The sequence below is a fragment of the Hirundo rustica genome, chromosome 1, assembly GCF_015227805.2.
Source record: "Hirundo rustica isolate bHirRus1 chromosome 1, bHirRus1.pri.v3, whole genome shotgun sequence".
Classification (NCBI taxonomy): Eukaryota; Metazoa; Chordata; class Aves; order Passeriformes; family Hirundinidae; genus Hirundo; species Hirundo rustica.
The window spans coordinates 12,755,954-12,777,211 of NC_053450.1; the positions used below are offsets into that span (position 1 = coordinate 12,755,954).

A 21,258-nucleotide genomic window follows, 5' to 3' on the forward strand; every position below is an offset into this window, starting at 1 on the left:
TTTGGGCCAAGGCCACCCTGATCATCCCTGAGGGGTGGACAGAGCTTTCCCCCACTCCCCTCCTCCAGTGATTTCTAGATGGAAAGGAAAAGAATGGAAGGGGAAACTCAGGTGATCTGAGGCCTAACCCCTCCCTGAGAGAGAGAAAAGAAAGAGACAGAGTGGATGTTGAAAAGACACCGCATAGAGTCAGTGTAACAAGAGTAAAAGAACTAATAAAAATTATTGGACAGAGGGATGGAGGATGTGGACATTTTTAACTAGACTTCTCTGGTGTAAACTATAGAGAAATGGACTTTTCCTTGTAACATCTTAATGTTATTTGGGGGAATGCTGGTTCTAGTCAAAGGTGGGGATATATATGATTGGGATTCAAGTGGGAGTCTTAAAGCCCCGTGCTCCTGGGGTAAAAGGAGGTCTCAGCCTTTGAGACAAAGATGATTTTTGTCTGCTTTTGTCTCGTGGCAAATGTCTCCATAAGACTCCAGAGAAACTCCTCTCTGGAAGTGATGAAGATTATGTTTAATATGGTAAAACTGACTGAAAATCACAGGCTGTGTCTCTCTATGTTGTTTGTAAGAAAGTTATCAGTTTGTTAAGGGAAGGGAAGAGTGTTTTGAAGTTTCATTTTGGTTTTTTTTTTTTTCAACTTTTCTTTTCCATTCTTTTAGTGTGTGTGTTAATAAAACTATTTGTTTATTTTTAAGCTTAAGCCTGCTTTGCTTCTCCTAAACCCCTCCCACAAAAAGAGAATAAACACTAAGACCACTACATTAAATTTGGCAAAGAGAATTTGGCGAGTGTGAAACCACTACACTAATTGGTGTTTCTGCCTGGTTTTAACTAAAACCACTACACACAGTAATTTCAGAATTTCAGCTGTGGAGGTTCCCACTGGGAAACTATTCATTCAAAAAGTTGTCCTACAGTCTGCAGTGTCTAATGCACTTCAACTGCACTGTGTAGGAGCAATGTAAGTTTCACCCGTCTCATCTTGCTCCAGCACGTTCTTAAGCAAAATAACCTGCAGGAGCTGTACGTTTGCTCACACAAGTTGCTCACTCTTCCATGGGAACTGGGAACCTTCAGCACTTCAGATAATCCGAGTCTATTGCTTGGGGTCAGAAGAAAACTGCCTCAAACCAAAGTTACGGTTTTCAACACATTTCATCTTTATATTTCATCTAAATCCAGAGAATAGGACATGAAGATACAAACCTGTATTTTTCATTTTCTGTTGATTATTCCTAGGATAATAAAAAACCCTCGTTACCTGCTCCTATGCAGTTCTAAACACACACACATACAAAGTCTTTTTTCCCCTGTGCTTGTGGGTTAAATTCTCAATTTCTACATGTCAGTTTGGTCCACCGACTTCAAGCTGATGTATTTGATCCTCAGCCTCCACCAATAATGGTCCTCTCACAGAAATATTATGAGCCTCTGTACAACACATTACACATTCAAATAATAATAAAAAGAAGTCTGCATTTAAAAAGAGGGGAGTCTGAATATGGCCCATACTTTTCACATTACCTAAAGTAGACATATTTTAAAAAAATTCAGCTTTTGAAGTTTAATTATACTAGGATGTCTGCTTCAGTTGCAAAATATGTATGGTTTAGGAGTTTTGGAAAAAAGGAAGTGTCACATGTATTAACCACCCTCTCAGCAAATTTTCACAGTACAATAATGATGTCAGATTTTTGGCTCATTAAATTTAAGCCAGCTGCCTTAACAGTGTTTCTACAGCAAATGCCTTGTGAGATCTGCTCCCCACAGGTCTAAAATACCATCAGAAGCAGAAAAACATTGCATCAACACTTTAAAATTACTAGAAACTCACACATGTAGCACTTACCCTCTTTTGCAGGTGGGATTGTAGGTGGTGGAGGTGGTGTTGAAGGTGTTGTTGGTGGTTGAGTAGGAAATGGTACTGGAGAATAAAAGAAGGAATATTCAAATGTGTGTAAAAGCCCAATATCTTTAATAAACTGTATCTTCTACTCATCTCCACATTAAAAAAATTCATTATCTCTAATCAACTAGTTATGCAATTGGAGATAAATATAGGTGAGTGCATGCAAAAAGTGTCACCTGAAAGAGAATATTACTAATACAAAACACTTAGTGACTGTATATTCAGTGTGAATGATACAATAATACACCTGAACTACTGCTGGAACTGCCCCTTTTTGAGATTCCTCAGTGTAGTAGACCATGTTCCAGCACAATTCTTGACCTAGAATCCATAAATCGTTTTGAAAAATGTCTGTGTCCTTTTCTCACCAAAAGTCCTCAGTAACAGAAAGTAGGTCTTTATATACCCTGAGAAGAAGAAGATCTTAGTCCTACAATCCAAAATGCAGACAGAGAGCAAAAGCAAGCCAGTGCCTGCACTCAGAGCTGATCACAGTCTGCCCTGATGAAGACTCTTCTGAATTTGGTGAAAGACCTTGTTATGCTTCCAGACAGAAATGCAGCTCTGACCACAACTCTAACAGGACTGTTGTTCTGTTGCCTGTAGCAACTTCTACTATAGTTTCTGAAAATGTCCTTCACACTTCTCCTGAAAATTGACTTTGAAATTTCTAACTTTCAAACCTAGGTGAATATCCAATCACTGATTGACAACTTTTCTGAAAGCAAGAACTTTATTTAGTGCCTTTCCATTCAGCCCAGCTGAACTCTCAGAGATAAAATGCACATGCATTGACTTCCACAACTCTGTGGGAAGAAAAGCTTCTGTTCTTGTTCAAGGCCTTTTTCCCCATTTTTGTTCAATGCATTTAGCATAAGAAGCCACAGGTAACAGAACATCAGTCCTTCAAGTAAGATTAAACTTATTTGCTGTAACACCTAAATTAGATTTATAGGCAGTGGAGGGAGTTACATATGGCAACCTGAGAAAAGGAACCTACATTTAGGAAAGGTCAATGCGAACAGGATTCATTACATGTCCACATCCCACTGCAGCTGACAGGGGTTTTCCCAATTGCTTCAGCAACAGAAAGGGCTAGGACTCTGAAATACCTACAAGGAAGGTACCCAACACTTGGGTTGCTGTGGCCCAAGACCTCCATGACCCCAGAAACCCAGGAGCAGACCCATTCAGAAAGGGTCACAACTGCTGTAAGGTGACTTGAAAGGCTGCTCTCAGCACCAAAGAGATACAGGTCACCCTGAAGAGTGTTTCCCTTTGAGGTGAGACAATAATTTGTCTGCATCATAAACCATCACAACGGGCTGAGATGTGCTCTTCCTCATGTTTTCTAGCTCCCTGAACTGCAGAGTACACTAAACCCTGTTCCCCAAAAAGCAGGAGAAGCTTGGCTCTTAGCTCACTGTTCAGAGAATGAGCCCATGACATGAAGAATTGGAGTCATGCACCTGTGCAAGTTTTTCCTACATGAAACCAGAAACATGGGAGGAAAAGAGGAAAAGTCTAAACACTTTCTACCCTGAGAGAAAGGGAACAGCATTGTGGTGTATAGCAATATAAAATGAGAAGAGGTAATGCTGAAATTGGAAATGGGCTCAAAGAAAAATAAAATATTCATTCTAGTAGTCCCGTGTTTTATTTTGCAGTATTTTGAATTCATGATGGCAGGATCTTGCCTTCATAAACAGCAGTGAGGGGTTATTTTGCTTGTCTTGTATTACGACTAATAATAATTAAAAAGTCTGGTTGCTTGGTTGGTTTGTTTCAAAATACTTAAATAAACTGGGTTTCAAGGTCCCATTTAACTGTAAATTATTCTAACACTAGTTAATTTTACTAAACAACAAGAGGTGCAGGAATAAAACTTTCTCTGTTTGTTTCATTTTTCTGTATTTTTTTTCCCCAAAGTCACATATATTCAGAGTATCCCCCATAGTGGGACTTTTTAATGAAGAAAACTAAACCATCCTCCCTGTGTCGTTCTCATTAAGAAGTTCAATAGAGTTATTGAATGTGACTTAACTAATTCAGCAATGGTGTAAGAATCCTGCACCTCTGTGGAGGAGTCACAATGTACTTTGAAAACTAATAGCTCACTTAAAGGAAACTGTGTAGGAATAGCACATGTGTGGGCAAAGGGCAGAACACAAGAAACCATCAAGCATTATTGCTGCTGGCTGAACTCTGTCTCTGATTTACTCACTTGTTGTCTCCATGATGCTCACAGCAGGGCCCTCCAGCTCCTGAAGCTGTGTATGAACACTGATTTTATATTTGGTTCCAGGCATCAGCTCAAAGAAACAATGTCTAGGCGTCCCTCCACCAAGATTTACTTCTTGCTTTTTTCCATCTGGAATTACAAAAGAAATCATAAAAACCTTCTTTTAAAATATTGTTTTGTTGAATAATGTAATTTCAAACATAAATAAGAAGGGTACGTGACAGCATATGAAGGGTAAGAGGTTGACATGAGTTAATAAACTACATGCTGCCTTAATTTTGGAAACTGACCTCTGTGAAGAGGTCTCTAACATTTCATTCTTCATACTAAGTAGGAGCTGAAGAATGTGTCAAACATCTTTAGGAAAAAAAAGATTAATTTTGCCCCATGCACTGTAGGCAATAAAAATCACTAACACTGTCGTGAATGGGCTTTGGATTGAGTCCTAAATTATCAGAGTTTAACAAGAGATTGTTGCATTATGTAATTCTAGGGCATCCTTTGTCTACGCCTCTGGTTCTCAGCATCTATAATGTGCTTGGTCACAGCGAAAGAGACTTAACTAGATATCATATTCCAGCTTTCACTACTAACCACTTTGCAAGATGGCTAAGGAACAGCATTTACAAGGCTCCAAAAGTGATTCTGCTAAATTCTGAATTGGAAAATACATTGGTAATAACAAAAGGCCAGATACTGGAAGTAGCATAAGGCTTGTTTTAATAAAAAAAAAAAACTTTATCACAGTTTAAAATCTGCAGCAGGAAGAAGTGAAACACAAGCAACTGATCTCACATTTTACACAGTATATTTAAAAAACGACAGTCATTCAATGCTTATCAGGAGTTACACTAGTGTAAAAATATTTGATCACTGGCTGAACCAGACATATACTCGATTTGACAATCAAATGCCTTCAAGATATATATTAATAAGAAACTTTTGTTCACACTCTTAGCAGTTCTGCTCACATTTAGGTGCTTTCAGCTCAGCTAAAATTCTGGCAGTTTTATATGAAGAAAGTAGAATGTTGGCTAGCTCCCAGATGAGAGGGATGTCTGTGCTGTCTTGTGTGAGCCAAGATCTCTGATATCTGAAGAGTTTGTCTGTATTTCAGGGCTTCAAACAAATTTATCACCATCCACTTGCCATTCCACAGAATGCCACAAGATCTGTGTTATTGTTCATGATACTTTTAACGTAGCCCATTAAGTGTTATTAACTGCACTTCTCTCAAGTTATCCAAGGTTTTAATTTGCTGCCAGTCAGAAGAGCACTGATGTCTACTTGGGATAAGAGAGTTGGTCACAAATAGTTACTTCTCCATAATGTCTTCTCGCTACACCTGAGAATCAGTGAGGCTGAAGAGGCTGCAATTTACCCTCTGCATGCACAGTGCTAAAAGCATTGAGACACCTTGTGTGACTGCATAAAACTGCGTCATGTTTATCCATATGAGTAACATTACTGCTAAAAACTACAGTGAAGCATCAACAGAATGAAAACAAACAAAACTGGACATGGTTCTGATTCTGTGGGCATGGTCTGGATTAATTCAGAGCTTTTCTACCCTTCTGCCCTCTTCTCCTGTCTATCCTAATCCTACAGAGTTACTGCTGGTGGTATATTTACAAACTCCCATGCATTTAGTTCATCCTTATCCATATTCTGTTCCTCACAGCAGAGAAAACTCAGGTAATCACCTTTCTTCTACTGATAGATGAAAGTCCCTTACATAAAAAAGCACAAGTTATCAATGAGTTTAACATAAAAGGACAGGGATGCTACTTCCATTCTGAAATTGTCAGCATGTACACACCTCTCTTCTGTCCATCATTTCCAGTATTTCAGGAGCCAGTCTACAGGTCTAGCTGCATACAATTGCTATGCAATTCGATTCTCTGGATTGGGCTGTAGCTGCATATCAAATCATTCAGTAACTTACCCTCGAGTGACTCTATAACTACCCTGTAGGCAGTAGCATGTCTGTGAAGCTGCCACTGAGCACACAGACTTGTCATGCGAACTTGGTAGGAATCCAAATTTGTCACACCCAGATACACTGAAAATAGAATATGAAAAATCAGTTTTACACCTCTAATAAGGCATACAATGAAAAAAATGACAAAATAATTACAGTGAAACCAGTGCCAATTCATTTTAAACAAATAATGTCCATAGCTGCTTAAAAAAATCAAGAAAGCCTAAAAGAAGATTTTTAAAAAGATTTTTAAAGTGAACTTTAAAAACAAATGTTTAGAACTTTAGGCAATTTACTTAAAACTAAATAATGAACACTGCTAAAAAGTTCAGTTATTACAAATAAGTATAAATATCATAATAGCAGCAGAATTTCTGTCAAAAGCTAATTTAAATTTGAGCTTTAGCTATATAAAGAGCAAATCTACATGGAGCTAGAAAAAAATACATTAAATAGACTTTTCATTAAGGAAATTTACATCTACTACTAAGCAAATATATTTCTGGCTAATAAATAATATCTGCTTTATGATTCCTGTCTTGCTAATGTGCAGCAGATCACTTTAAAGCCTAGTATAGTCTCACAGAAAGAGAGACTTTCATTTCAGGAAAACAGTTTACACACAACTGAGAAAGCCTTCCACATGAAAATGTATTCAGGAAGCTGCAGAATGCCATAGTTGTAAGGAAAACCAGCCTGTAGAGATCTGAACAGTATGAAATGATTCTTACAGGTTTTGGCCACGCCTGTTAGGGCATCACTGAAGCCTGTTGAGTACGAAGCAAATACTTTAACACTGTACTCCGTTCCACTGAAGAGATTTAGAATGAGAATGGTATTAATATCATCCCCTACAAAGGTCTCCAATGCAGGACCAGGAGCTGCAAAATATGAAATAAATTAGAAAATCATTTGCTCATCGACTAAATTATAAAAAACTACATGTGTTCCTAAAGTTACTGTTTGTTTGTTGTTGTGGTTTTTGGTGTTGTTTTTTTTTGTTTTTGTTTTTTTTTTTGGTGTTTTTTTTTTTTTTTTTTTTTTTTTTTTTTTTACCATACACAAATACAAAGGCATTCTCCTCAATCCTTGCATGGATAGAAGACACAACAAAACACTTGGGAAATTCAGCAGTGGGATTCATTAAAGCAGAGCTAGACACTGGCATCTGTTAAGACCCTTTTGTTCTGGTTCAGTGACTTACTACTGTTCTAAAGAGGCAGCCAAATATCTCCCCAGTTTGGTTGGGTGCCAGGACCAACAGGGAGGACAGTAGATGCCAGCCAACACTATAGTCCCTCAGGGCTTCTTATACAACAGCATCATTTAATACCGTGCAAAAATGATAATGAAAATAGAAAAGAATGAAACATTCCCAAACCAGAACAGCAAACAGCTCCTTCATCACTTCCTCTAGTTGTTCTGGATACACTTCAGAAACCAGGCAGGAGTATTGTCTTTGGACAGTATTTTAGTCCCTTAATGGTCACACATCTGTGATTTGCTGTCCATAGAGGACCCTGTCTCTCTCAAGAAATTTGAAGGATTTTGGATGTCTTGACTAGCTGCAAGGTACAGGTGGGCAAAGGATGCAGCACAGACAAAATGGACAATGAATAAAATGTCAAATGTCTGAGAAGAAATTAAAACCTTTTATTGTCAGAGGAAGGACATTGAAGAACAGGAGACTACAGAAGAGAGGAACAGGAAAAAAAATCAAACAGTCTCTGAAACAGAGTCATGATAAAATGAAAAAACACAGACTGAAAGAGCTGGGATTAATCAGCCTTTGGATGGGAGGTCTAAGGGGAAATCTACTGCTGCCTACACCTACCTTATGCAAGGTGGTAGAGAAGATACAGACAGAATGTCTTCAGAGGCAAAGAGGAAAATGTAGTAAAAAAAAGAAAAATTTTGCAACATGTGAAATTTTTATTATATACTAGCAAAGACACTTCCAGCTGTCAAAAACAGTAGTCAGAAACTGGAGAAGATGCTTAGAGCAGTTTTAAAATCTCCATCCTTGGAGATATTATAAATGCAACCAGCCAGGGTCCACTGAAACCTGTTCCAAGCTGGCCCTGTTTTGTTCAGGGAGATGGGCCAGATGATCTCCAGAGATCCTCTCCAACCTGCATCTGTGACTATGAAACTTTCATATTCAAAAATAAGGCACCAAAGGTAATAACACTTTCAAGGCCATAACTGCAGCCAATAGATTTAAGAACAACACTGAGCAAAAGATGACATTTAGTCAGAAGTTACCACAAAAAAATCAGTTAAAAAACTCACTGTTGACAGGTTTATAGACAACTCTGTAACCCATTGTTGCTGAAGGTGGGGCATCCCAACTGATACGTAATCTGTTGTACCACTCATCTGAGACACGCAAATTCCTAGGAGCAGACAGGGGCACTGAAAAAAAATACAGACTGGGCTTTTACAAGTTTATCTCATACAAGCTCATACAGAAAAATCAAGATATGCAAATAAAAAGAGCGTGATACCCAGTACTCTCAGATTTACAGATAAATTATCAGGATGAAACTCCTAATCAAATTCATCCTTTGCATTACTCAGTGGATTAGCCACAAGCTCTTATCAACAAATGATGAATTTTTGAATTAATTTCAAAATCTGTCCCTACATTTCTGGTTTTAAAAAGTCTTACTTTTGTTTCCTAAAAATATAAGGTAATTTAGAGAGAATTGTACATTGTATAGTTTCTTCCAATCAAAGTACAGAAAAGTTTTTCATGTATAAATCATGCACTTTTGAACACTTAATCCTGTAGAATGGAATCAAAGGAATTACTTACAAGTGATTTAAGTCCCTGCATAAATAGCATTTCAATTAAGACTAATTATGTAAATTAGGAGAACAATTCAATAAAATTATACTATCATGACTACAAGTGCACAATGAAAGGATTTTTTACAATATACAGTAGAGAGGAAGCTTAAGTTACAGCTGAGTAATCTTTTGGTACTTGGTCAGAACTCTGGAGATAATGCAATCACTTTTATAAAAAGTTCAGCACCATTTCTAATGACCCTTAGAAAGTAATGATCTCACACAAAAGAAAATCCAACAGTACAATGGTTGGTTTGATACCATCTCAGCAGGCTTTGTTTACTTTTTCTGTATTAGTTGGCTTGCCCTTGGTGGGCTACTTATCAAGCATTTACCAGCTTTATTACTGAACAAGTTTCTGCAAACTCAGAGTATTTGAATACAAAATACAGCTTGTCTTTTAGAAGAAACCCATTGTTTATAAATCAATCAACTGAGATTAATTTAAAGTTCAAGTCATAAAAGTCATGCAAAATAAGCCCACATTTATACTAAAATACATTCCTACAACCAAGGAAAAAAGGCCAGAAAGAGCAAGCCTTTATTCATGCATATCCTGGCCAAAGACAGGCGGAAAGTTTGTACTTACAAGTTTTTCCAGGAGCTGAGACACTGGCTCCTTCCCCATCAGAATAAATGGGGGTTATGGTAACTTTGTATTCTGTATCAGACAGCAGAGAGTGAAGTAGAAGAGTGTTTTGTCTTCCAGGCACCATTACCTGGAGGGTCAAAAAAAGCAGAAATAATCAAGCTTAATGACTAGAGCCAAACCACTCTATCTTACATAGTCTCTGACAACACATTACACTAGCATTGCTGTATAGCTTGCATTTTCAAATACTATTGCTGCTCTACAGTAAAATAACTAAATTATCACTAAATGATATCACTAAAAAACCACTAAATTATCCACCCTTTTAACAGATCTACCTTACACCAAAACAAAATAAAGGAAATATTCCTAGAGGATGACACTGTTTTATATTAAACTTATGAGCCACTACAGGCCCATAAACCACTGGTACTATTTGGATCATAAATACTTAAACTATTTTGCTGTATAGCCTACATTCTCTTGATGTATTTATTGTGGAGATATTTAGATTTTCTGAAGCTTGGTAATAAAGGCTGATTGTTTTGTTCTTTGGAAACAAAAAATCCTCCTTCCCTGGGAGGAAGGAAAAACAGGTTATGAGACCTGGTAGCACTGAACTGAGCAGGAAGGAATAAAACATCTAGTCTGGAGACAAGCAAATTAATGCAGCTGTTTAGGAGAGGAAGTAGGATGACATCCCACAAATACCATAGGATCCCAAACTGCCATGAAACATGGAAGATCTGCAAGAAAAATCCAACCAGGCAACCTGGTAGTAGAGCAGCTGTAGAAATTCCTCCAGGCAGTTTTTGGCTCTAGAGGACATGTTTCAGCCTGCTGAATTAAGCACAGTGAAGGGTTTCCCTATAAGCAGCTAGTTCTAAAACCCTTCAATAGATTATTGTAGTTTAGCCAGAGCCTCAATAACCAGTATCACAATAGTGGTGACAGGAATGCCAAGCAAAGCCTTGCAACTGCTTAACTTGCCAGTAAAATTTAATCCCAGAGAGCCTCCAAATCCTGTATGAGAGCCACTTACATCACATGGTGTGGGCATGGTAAAAAAAAAGAGAAACTAGTCCTATGTTTCCTGTGGAGAGACCTGTGCTCTGAAGTGATGCTGTTGGAAGCAAGTCCCAAGGTCCAACATCACATTTTGGACATTTCCTGGCCCACATCCATTGTGTGACTCTATCACCTGAGCCAGCAACTACACATATTTGGCAAGAAGTTGAGAGAAGCATAAGCCCTTTAAACTCAGAGGGGAAAAGCACGAAGTGAGTCTATAAAAGCGTTTGGTTATTTTGAAGAAGGCTGATGTATGTGATGATGGCAAAGTTTTGATGCCTATGCTCAATAGGGGTCTCACCAGTTTAACACTCTAGGACACATTCAAACTGCTTCTAGTTTTGGCAAGTGATACAAAGAAGGAAATTTATCTAGTGCACCCAGGTGTTGAGACTTGTCAAAGTGCTTCATTCTTTGATCAAAACTGAACTTATAACATTAATAAATGTTCTTGAAAGATTTCCACATTCCTCTTCCATACATATGCATTCAAAACACACAAACCAAGTTTCTGAAAAAATCCAATGAATTTTTTGAGATTTTTAGAATAGTGGATGCTAGCATTGAGAACACTCTCCTCTCCACATGTGCATAATCTTCCACAGATCAATACAGCTTTCAGCAGTGAGAAACATTTTAGGCTTTAAAGAAGAGAAAAAAATTGATCTTTCTAGTAGGTACAGCACACCCAAGAACATACATGCAATTTAGAGCTTGACCCTTCTGTATTCGATTACATTTTCAAGTCCCTGATTTTCAGCCAATTGCATCAAGAATTATAAAGCTTATTAATATTTTTATGGAAAGGGAGGAGTAACTGAAACTTATATCACTGAAATCAGAGCCAAAACCTTAGGCACTCACCACAGAACTGTCACGCTATAGTACATGTAAGCCCAAATTCCACAAAACTTCTGGGTTCTGCCTTAAAAATGTACTTAAGCATATAAATACTCTGCTGAAATTGAACATCTGTGTTGTTTTATTGACATCTATTTTGCACCTCTCAGGTGCTTGAAGCCACATGCTAAAATACACTCCTTTGATTAAAATGTGCCTAATTCTAAGTATAATCTAACATAATTACTTTTTTAGTAAAGTATTAATGAACATGATTAATTTCAAAGATGAAATTTGGTTAATCTGTCTGCTGAATTGTGACCAAAAATAATAAGGCTTGAAAGTGTGCTTAAAATGAAATAATTTGAGAGAATGGAGCCAAGATACCTAATCATACAGTTTTATAATTTTATTTAATGATCTTTTCAATCAGCTCTAATATCCTTCTGACAGACACAATTTTAATACCTTTTCTACAGTTTTAATTTTATTTTATTTAATTCTTCATTTTCATTTCACTTAATAACAGTTGAACACTAAAATTAAACTGAGTTGAATACTAAAGCAGAATGACATTTTTACCAATCAATTGGAGAGCAGAAACAGTAAATCTGGGATCTGAATTTCAGAACATCTGGGTTATTCTCAAAAGAACAGTACAATTTGTGCCATTATACTGTGAAAAATTTCCACTTTATTCTAGAGTATACTAACATATAGTTGAGGTAAATTCAAACAGCATGTTTCCTAGCCCAAAAGGACACCACTACACTGAAAATTAATTTTCAGGTCATAATTGAAATAGGTAGTTAAAAAGTACATTTCCAGCAGGGTCTCATAAAAGATGAATAAAACTGAAATGGAAAAAGGCAGATTCATATTTTCCTAGAAAAAATATATTCCACTCCTTTTAGTATTTTTTTATTGAAATATCCTGATATAGGTCTAAAAATGTCAGCTGCTAAAAATCAAAAAAGAATAACCCATATTTTTCATATAACTGCCTTATGAAAAGAAGTGACTCAAGTGGCAGACACAGAGGGAGAATGATAGGGAATATTTTTGCATTCTGAGCTATTTACTAAGAAAATAACCCTGAAATATACAACTTCATCTTTTAAATGTACCTACATGGAGCCATCCCAAAACTTTATAACAGATTTTGAAGAAACCAAGCATTACAATATCAAGTTTTCCCCAAATTAAAACTAATTTTTTAAAAATGCACTTAGTCTAGCTAAATTCTTAAAGTATCTCAAAAATTGTGCAGTGTCAAAATAATGGAGCTCAGGCTTCTTTTTTGCAGGGGAGGGTATATGATATGGTTTGGGTTTGTTTTGGTTTGTTTGCTATACACTCAAAAGAGTACATGCAGAACTCTTCATTCTTTCAAATATTTCCCAAAATCTTAATGACCAGAAATTTTTCTGTGTAGGACAACTTTAATCTTGATAATCACATGGCATTGGGAAAATTACGAATATTCTCAGGCACTTAGATTAAAAAGTGTTGTCCTTATTGTGACATGTTTGGTTTAATGAGAAGTGTGAAGACTCTGCATTTGAACTTTAATTTCATTGCTTTAGCATAACATGAGGAGAGATGAGAGGAGAGAGGGTAGAGAGGGTAGAGAGGGGAGAGAGGAAAGAGAGGAAAGAGAGGAAAGAGAGGAAAGAGAGGAAAGAGAGGAAAGAGAGGAAAGAGAGGAAAGAGAGGAAAGAGAGGAAAGAGAGGAAAGAGAGGAGAGGTAAAATTGCTGAAGGAAAACAAAAAGTGCTTCCAAGTGTCCGGTGCAAACATTTATGTGTCATTAAAACAAAACCTCAGGATAGAAAAACGCCTAGGAGTAAAAAATAAAATTAAAAATAAAATCCCCAACTTGGATGAATTAAAAAAACACAGGGAAAAAAAAAAAAAAAAAAAAAAGACAGCCAGCTCCTCTTTTAACTGAGCTCATTAAACATCTGTGTGACTGGTCCTTGATCTCACATTCGACTGCTGTTGCCTGCAGTGCAGCAGGTGCTGTACAATTAGAACTTTGAAGTTCAAGCTCTCCGTAATATCAAACACAGATCCTTTACTAATTGCAACAATATTGTCATATAAGAAGACATTATGTCTTAGCAATTATTAAATAAGCTTATGAAGCCAATAACAAAACCCATACAGACCATTTTTACCGCTTCCTCAGCACGGTCACCTTCTGCATTGAGATAGGTCACTCTGAACTGCTGAACACTGTAGTCAGAAATGTCCCATGTCACCCTCAGACTTGAGGTTGTTTCATCATCTATAACAAGGTTTCTGACTCCTGCTCGAAAAACTAAATCCAGAAATACTTAATTAATATTTTCTCAATTATATTTTTAGATTTAATATAATTTTTATATTGGGCTGATTATCACCAAGTAGATGCAAGCTCTAATGAAGTCATGGTGGCTCTGAAGATCCACAGTGGGATAAAACCATATAGCTCAGCCATATTTGGGCTTAATAATATAAAAACTGTAAGCACTTATTAAAATAACAGTTATCCTGTACTTCTATTAACATATAATATCCCATCAGCTTTGTTTATCTTACATAGTTTATGGAGCTTTAAAATAATCCAAGCTAGAATGCTACAAAAGAGAAATAATGCAGAAATGTTCTTTCTTAAAAGTCAATTGCCTAATCAGTGGGAAAAGAAAAAGAACACTCAAAACCAAATGAAATTCTGAAAGTTTCCAAGCTCACATTTATAAAGGGAAAGAGAAATTGTAAGTGAATTTTCAAAATTAATCTCTGGATGACTAAGTAACGCAGCTGGTACCACTCAGTGTCCCTGCCCTGGGTAAAGGGTTGACTCCTCATCCGAGCATGGCCTGTGCGGGAGATTGGCCACATGTGCCAGCCCCTGGACCAACCACAGAGAAGCTCACCCCCCCCCCCCCCCGGAGGTTTGACAGCATGTAAGCTGCTTCTAAGCTTCATGCTCTCCCTCAGGGAGTCTCTCTAAGAGACTTCCCTGTGCTCACTGCGGGCAAGAAACTTCACAATCCCGTGAGCCTTTGCAGGTATGCTAATCCTTTGTTCGTGATTTGTCATTATCCCAGTTCCTAGGTTTTGCCTTCCCCTGATTGGACGATTTTGGATCCCTTTCCCGACTGGTTGTTTCCCCAATCCTTTCCCTCATTGGTCCAAATTTCTGACCCCGCCCACTCCAAACCCTATAAAAGCCCAAGTTTCAGAGCACTTAGGGTCGTTCAGTTGCTGTTCCAATAGAGAATCCCCGGGTACTGGAAGATCGCCTCCTGCTCCTTCTATCCTGCGTCCCCTGAGAAGAGCTTCGGTGCTCAGCTGCTCCTGCAGCCCTCAGAGCTGAGCTGTATCACTGAGGTGTGCCTGTGTGCTGGGACCGTCAGTGTCTTCTAAAGACGCTTCACCCCGAAGGTCGCGGCACCCAGAAGAGCTCGCGGTCTGCGACACACACGCACACACACAAGGGGGGTGCAGAGCAGCACAGTGTGACCCTTTCAGCAGTGACGTGCCTTCCCGTCAGGAACATCAGCTCCTCAGCAGTATCACAGCTCTGGCCCCAGCCCTGGAGGTGCCTGCGGGGAGCCATAGTTCTTTGCACTCAGCATTTAAACCGTTGGCATTTGCTCTGCTTACCTGCTGTGGTGGGCTCAGAGGTGGTGGCCCTGGTGGCGGTCACTGTGGTAGGTACTGTGGTAGCACTTAGAGCTGAAAAACAGGACTTGGCTCACCAACAGCTCAACAAAACACGCAAGTCACAGTACTGTTCTTGTATGTCTATGACAATGAAACTATGTGCTCACACCTACAAATATCCCACACACTTAAGACATTTCAGAGACTACAAGGGAATTATTAATTTAGTTTACTTTAGTCAGATATATTTGCAGGATTAGCATTAAGATCTGCGGATAAGACATAATCATATAACTGTATAATCAAATAAGAATGCATATATTTTCACAGATTCCTGGCTGAACTATGCACAATAGACTTCCGCTCTGATAATTTGTTAAGGTTGTCAGTTTAATTAAATTGAATTTTTTTTAAGGGTGTTCTGTCCAAGTAAAAACCAGAAAGTACACTCAGCAACACTGGGAAGTATCAACATCATTTGGATGTATATAGGCTTCTTGTTTTAACAGAAGATTTAGAATTAAGCCTGCAGTTAAATTACTAAAAACAAATAAATTTTAGAATTCACACATAAGAAATATAGTTTTTTATTTATCCAAATAATTATTCATAAAAACAGAATAGAGCAATCTTCCTGAAATACAGGCTGCTGTTTGATAATAAACCATAAAATAAGCTGGACATGATTATTAAGTTTTATCTTCGTTACTTTCATGTCAATGTCACAAGAGGCCTGTATAAGCCTTTTGGACAATTATTTCAGCCAAGAGTGAATTCACCTCTAGTGAGTATAAATTACATAAATAAGAAAAGGGTATATTGAAAATGCCAAACTTCTTCAATGAAATTCCTGTAGGTTATTTACTTTAAAGCATTTAACACATCCCTTCCAAAATCTGATGTATCTTCTCATAAGGAACCCTGTTCAAAGACTAAATATTAAAATGTAAGATGGAAGAATATCTACCCAGATCCAGAGGTTATTAATACCACAGCTCAGATAGGGAGCCAAACCACTCTTTTGATTCAATGCCACCTATCTCATAATATTAAACAGGAAAAGCGAAAAGTAGTCAGCAAGCCCTGGTGCTAAACCACCACATTCTTCAATATTATAGCTACCCAAGATGAACTATGCTTTATATATAATATATCTGGATCAAATTTAAATCACTTAAATATTTTTTAAAATTACAATCAAGAGTTTGGCTTACATGTAGCTCCAAGAATAGTAACAACTTCGCTTTCACTTTCATCATCAAAAACTGCCAGCAGAGAAACTTCATATTCTGTGTCAGGCAAGAGACCCTCTATAACATGACTGTCTGCATCTCCATTTATGACAACCTAAGTTATACAGCAAGATTGAAGAATATCAGTTCTGCATCTGATTATTTTACCTGAATTGACTGAAATGAAAGAAGGACAATAAATTTAAAAGAAATTAAATCTACACTCAGATCTGCCCAAAGATTTATTCATATCAGAGTACATCTAGAAAAAACACTCTAAGAATATTTAAAATGTATAGTATTATGCTTTCACCCATAGCTAATTTATTGCTAAAGCTGACCATAGGCATTTTTTTTTAATCACTACAATTCAAAACATTTATCAATAAAAACAGCCTAACAGGATAGATAAGCTTCCATTATTATTTCTGCTATTCAAACATTGCTATGACAAATGTATTCAATATCTCCCCTGCCCTAAAAATGGCTGTTTCAATACCAGAACTGTAATCTCAGTTATGGTTCCACACTTCTGAATGGAACTTGAAAGAACACGTGCTTCAGGCTGGAGGATTAGGAGAGATGTGCTGGTGATTAGTTTCCTATACGGTGTGAAATTTTAAATAGTAATTTTCCTGATTTCTAGCTATGGCAGCAGCAGAACATTAATGTGCAATGTGAACTGTAAGCAGATTTCACTTCAGATGTTTGTGTGCTTCATTTATTTTATTGGAAAGGATCACTATATGGGGAAGAGCTAGAACAAAAGGGACTATAAAACAGAAGGTACAGGAGCCTGAGCAGTAATTCTGGTGAAATGGGCTGGCCAGTTTTGGGAATAATTTTCAGGTTACACAAACAGACATTACAATAAAACAACCTTTCTCTGGGTTAACACTGACAAATTTTTAAAGGTGGTCCCTGTATACTTAACATCAAAGCGAGACTTATGATGGAAATCAAACAATAGATATGTCCTGTGTAAAATCTGCCACAGAGATTTACAGAAACAGTGAATCAGACTTCATTCTTTTAACTACCACAGGAGATTTCCTGAGTTCACCCTGGGGAAAAAGGACGCATAACACAATCACAGACCTTCTGAACTCAAATTATTAAAAAAAAAAAAAATTGGGGCCATCTAAAACTATCAAGTAATGAATCAGGCATCCCATGCTGCACACTTTCTGGCACAGATTTTCTTGGGAAAATTTCAGAAATAAGCTTTGAGTGAATCTAGCTGTATACTAAGTAGATACATGTAATGCCTTCCTTTTCAACTCCCCAGTGCCTCTGGTTGTGTATCAAATCAGTATAAAATATCTACACATAATTACTGTCTCACAAGTAACTTTGGCATACTTTCTGAAGCATCACTTCCTTCACACTCCCCTCCTTGCTTATGTAGCCTACAAAAAACCAACACAAAGTGCTGAACTTTCAAGTGAGCAGGACAACTGTCAGCAGCAAGCACATGAGTACAACAGCATGCATGCTCTACTGTAACCTAGAAATAAAAGGTCCCTCTTGAATTTATTCTGGCTTTTTAGTGCTAACACCCAACTGAATGCTCCTCAGCCCTCTTGAATTTATTCTGGCTTTTTAGTGCTAACACCCAACTGAATGCTCCTCAGCCATCAGCAGAGTGGGTGAAGTGAGATGAGAGGTGTGTGATTAACCACTGTCCCCTGACCCCACTCAGCTAATTGGCAAGTCTGGTCTTGGGAGAAAGAGCAAGGGAGTGCATGTCCTTTGTCTGCGTGACTGATCATTTATCTGGGAAAGAAGCTTAAAGAGGCAACAGCCTGGAGGAATTGTGCTATCCTAGGCCTGACCCCATTAGAGAGGTCATGCAAGGAGAACAAGGAAGCAGCTCGGGCATTTTTAATACTTCAGCATTCTAAAATAGTAGACCCTCCAGCAGTTCTTTGTGAATACAGTGAACAAGTAGAACCCTAGCAGTTCAAATATTTCTTGATAATTTATGGAATATGGAAACAATGCAGATACCTCAAATCTCACTTAAAAATGTGACTTAACGTCTTTCACTGGCAGCTACTCAGTGGAACTGAAATAGAGAAGAAACTGCTAGTGGGTGACCTGTGTCCACTCAATCATCTGCTAACTCCTTCTTTTCCCTGCTCACTCCTTTAATTTCTCTCTTTTTTGCATGACTACCTCTCATTAGCTGAAAGGGAGGAAAAGAATCAGGCTAAGCTAAATTTACAGAAAAAAAAGACACATAACCTAAGATAAAATGACTGCTTCCTGCCCAAATGGATGACAAAATAATGCATGAAACCTAGGGCCAGGTGGGAAATGTCATCTTTCCCCTGAGTTCTGTACCCAGATAAACAGTTTGCAGATGTGGCCTCTCCACACACTGCTGATGCCAAGAAAGCAACATGTTTGAGAGTCACTAAAGACTAAGAAGTACAAAATAAGCCAAAATAACGAGTTAATAAATAAAGAGAAAGAGGAAATTAGACATACTGTGAAAATTTGGGAAAAGAGAGAAGGTGTCCGTCTTTCTATTTTGAAAAAGAAAATTAAAAAGGAAAAGCTAAAGGGATGAAAATAATTTTAAAATTTAGACTGATGGAAAGGGTACTATGGACAAGATGTACAAGAGCTTAATGCAAAAAATACAGCATGATAAGGAAAAATGAAAAAACGTGAAGAGGAATAGATGAACAACCTAATAAATATACTTTTCCGATATATATCTTCTAATAAATATGTGTACACTTTTCCTTTTGTAATGTTACCTAATAAGGCTTCAGAGGCAATTTAACTGTGGCCAGCACATTAGACAAATTTGGAGCTTTATGTGAGGATATCACCACTCTGGCTCAGCTACCATCATCATCTTCACATCAAAGTGAAGAATGTGAGCCTCTAAAAACTGAAGTGGTCCCAAATAACAATGCTAATTCTATGGCTGTTGACACATTACAAATTAGATTGACTATTCTAAATATCTCTTCTTTCCCTACTTCCTCTTCAAAACGAAACTGGAATATTGGCTTGTTTTTTTTTAGAGAGCTTTGCAGTGGGGCAGATTTTTCCGTAAGTCAATTGGCCATATTTAAGTAGCAAACGTTGCTGCACCATTGTCCTCAGAATGGAATTCTCCCTCCTTTTCACCCCTCAGAATGTCAAGGCTACTTACCTCCTCAGATTCCCCCCCATCCAAAGGAATCCATGCCAGTCTGTAAAAAGCAATATCTGATGACGTGGGCTTCCAGCTGACCCTGAAACTATCTGTTGATGCTTCATCAATTTCCAAATGCTGGGGAGCTGGAACCCTTTCTGTGAAATATTACACACAAGAAAAGTGAGAGTGCATTATGCTCTGATACTTCCATAGATGGCAACATTAGGCACATACCATTTTCCTTGCAGCTTCTTAGAAGACTATAACATGGGATGTAGCCAACAAAGGCACTACAGAATTCTTTGCCCGCTTATTTGCTCTTATGAAAGTCATTGTGTAGTTCAAGGAAGGGAATAGATGCTTTATTGTAACTGGACAGGCCTCTGTCCTCTCTCCACTGAAGGAGCTGCATGCTACCCTAAGCATTCTCCTTTGCTCAGAGCTCTGTGCACCAGGCTCTTTGCTTGTACCTCAAAGCAAAGTCCCAGTCTCTGCCCTTTCCAGACTCCATGCATTTCCATTTGCACTTTGCATCAGCTTGCTCCAGACATGTATGTTCTCCCTTCCTATTCCATCTCATCTTTCTCTTTCCTCCCCTTCCTCCTTTCTCTTCGTATTGTTGTTGGAAAGCTTTAATATGTGTTATCAGCCATTCATTTAATGCAGAACTACAGTTACAGGAACTATAACCATGTTAAACAAGCTGTAGGAACTTTGAATGTCTTGTATTTTCTCCTTTTGATGTAGTTACTCTGTAGGTGTATAAGGTTCTAGCCCCTAGTGCCTGGATAGTTCAGTGGTTAAATGTATGATTCAAAACTCATCACACTTCACCTGGAGATACAAATGTCATCACACTGAATAATGCTTCAGAAAACTGTGGAGATGTTTTCATGATGTCAAGAGATTGCTCATGTGAGTAAAGAGGCAATTGGCCCATAGTAAGGGAGCAAAGAAGCCAAAAACACCAATGAAAATAACAGAAAGCATTCCATACATCTGAATTCACAGCCAGAGACCTTTGCTGTAACTCATCTTACTTTTCAGTAACGTAAAAGAGTATAAAATTTTTTCTTGGAAAGCCTTCAGAAGTTCAGCAACACTTACTTGTGGTAAAGCTGCCAGTAAGTGGTTCAGATTGTCCCTCATCATACAGGGAGAAAATAGCAACAGTATACTCTGTAAAAGGTGCCAAACTTTTCAGAGTATGGGTTGAAACACGACCAACTTCCACCTGGAGAAAGCATAATTTACAGTAGATATTGACCATACAATACATTATCAGTGTGTGAAATTCTTCTGGGTAATAATGATACAGAAGGAGAATGTCATGCAGTTAGTAGAGGAATTCAGTGAAACAATGCACAAGTATAAACTCAGGTCCATCAAAGCTGACAAAACCTGACAAGTAACTGACAAGTTACAATAGACAAATTACAATAAATGTCAATTTTGCACTTATGGCAAACCATAAAAAAAGAGAATTCAGCCTTGGTAAGCCAAACTGTCCAGTTAATATCAGCACTCCATGTTCATGAACCCAGAAGGGGAAGGAGATTTTGGGCTATTAAATCCAACCCCTTATCATGGACAATCACTGCATAAAACCCTTATGTTTAACATTTGTCAAGAGACAGGTGAGGGTTTTGTCTGGTCTCTCTCCAGGCTGCAGTTAAGTGACTTTGCCAGGGACATAAAACTCAAAGCTGTATAAA

General features: G+C 37.8%; 1 protein-coding gene across 6 annotated transcripts in view; it reads right to left on the minus strand.

Annotated features, from left to right (window-relative positions):
• Positions 1-21,258, minus strand: part of COL14A1 (collagen type XIV alpha 1 chain) — a 118,016-nt gene that overhangs the window by 46,295 nt on the left and 50,463 nt on the right. For all 6 annotated transcript variants that reach the window (XR_009207627.1, XM_040060144.1, XM_040060168.1 and 3 more), the window contains 11 exons: positions 20,651-20,777; positions 19,559-19,698; positions 16,369-16,501; positions 15,155-15,226; positions 13,672-13,823; positions 9,587-9,716; positions 8,437-8,559; positions 6,876-7,025; positions 6,109-6,225; positions 4,146-4,292; positions 1,862-1,936 (listed from right to left, as the gene is read on the minus strand). Coding sequence is in view for 5 of the 6 variants with exons in the window: in XM_040060144.1 (XP_039916078.1) it covers positions 1,862-1,936; positions 4,146-4,292; positions 6,109-6,225; positions 6,876-7,025; positions 8,437-8,559; positions 9,587-9,716; positions 13,672-13,823; positions 15,155-15,226; positions 16,369-16,501; positions 19,559-19,698; positions 20,651-20,777 (1,366 nt within the window). In the remaining variant the exon portion in view is untranslated. The remainder of the gene's footprint in view (positions 1-1,861; positions 1,937-4,145; positions 4,293-6,108; positions 6,226-6,875; positions 7,026-8,436; positions 8,560-9,586; positions 9,717-13,671; positions 13,824-15,154; positions 15,227-16,368; positions 16,502-19,558; positions 19,699-20,650; positions 20,778-21,258) is intronic.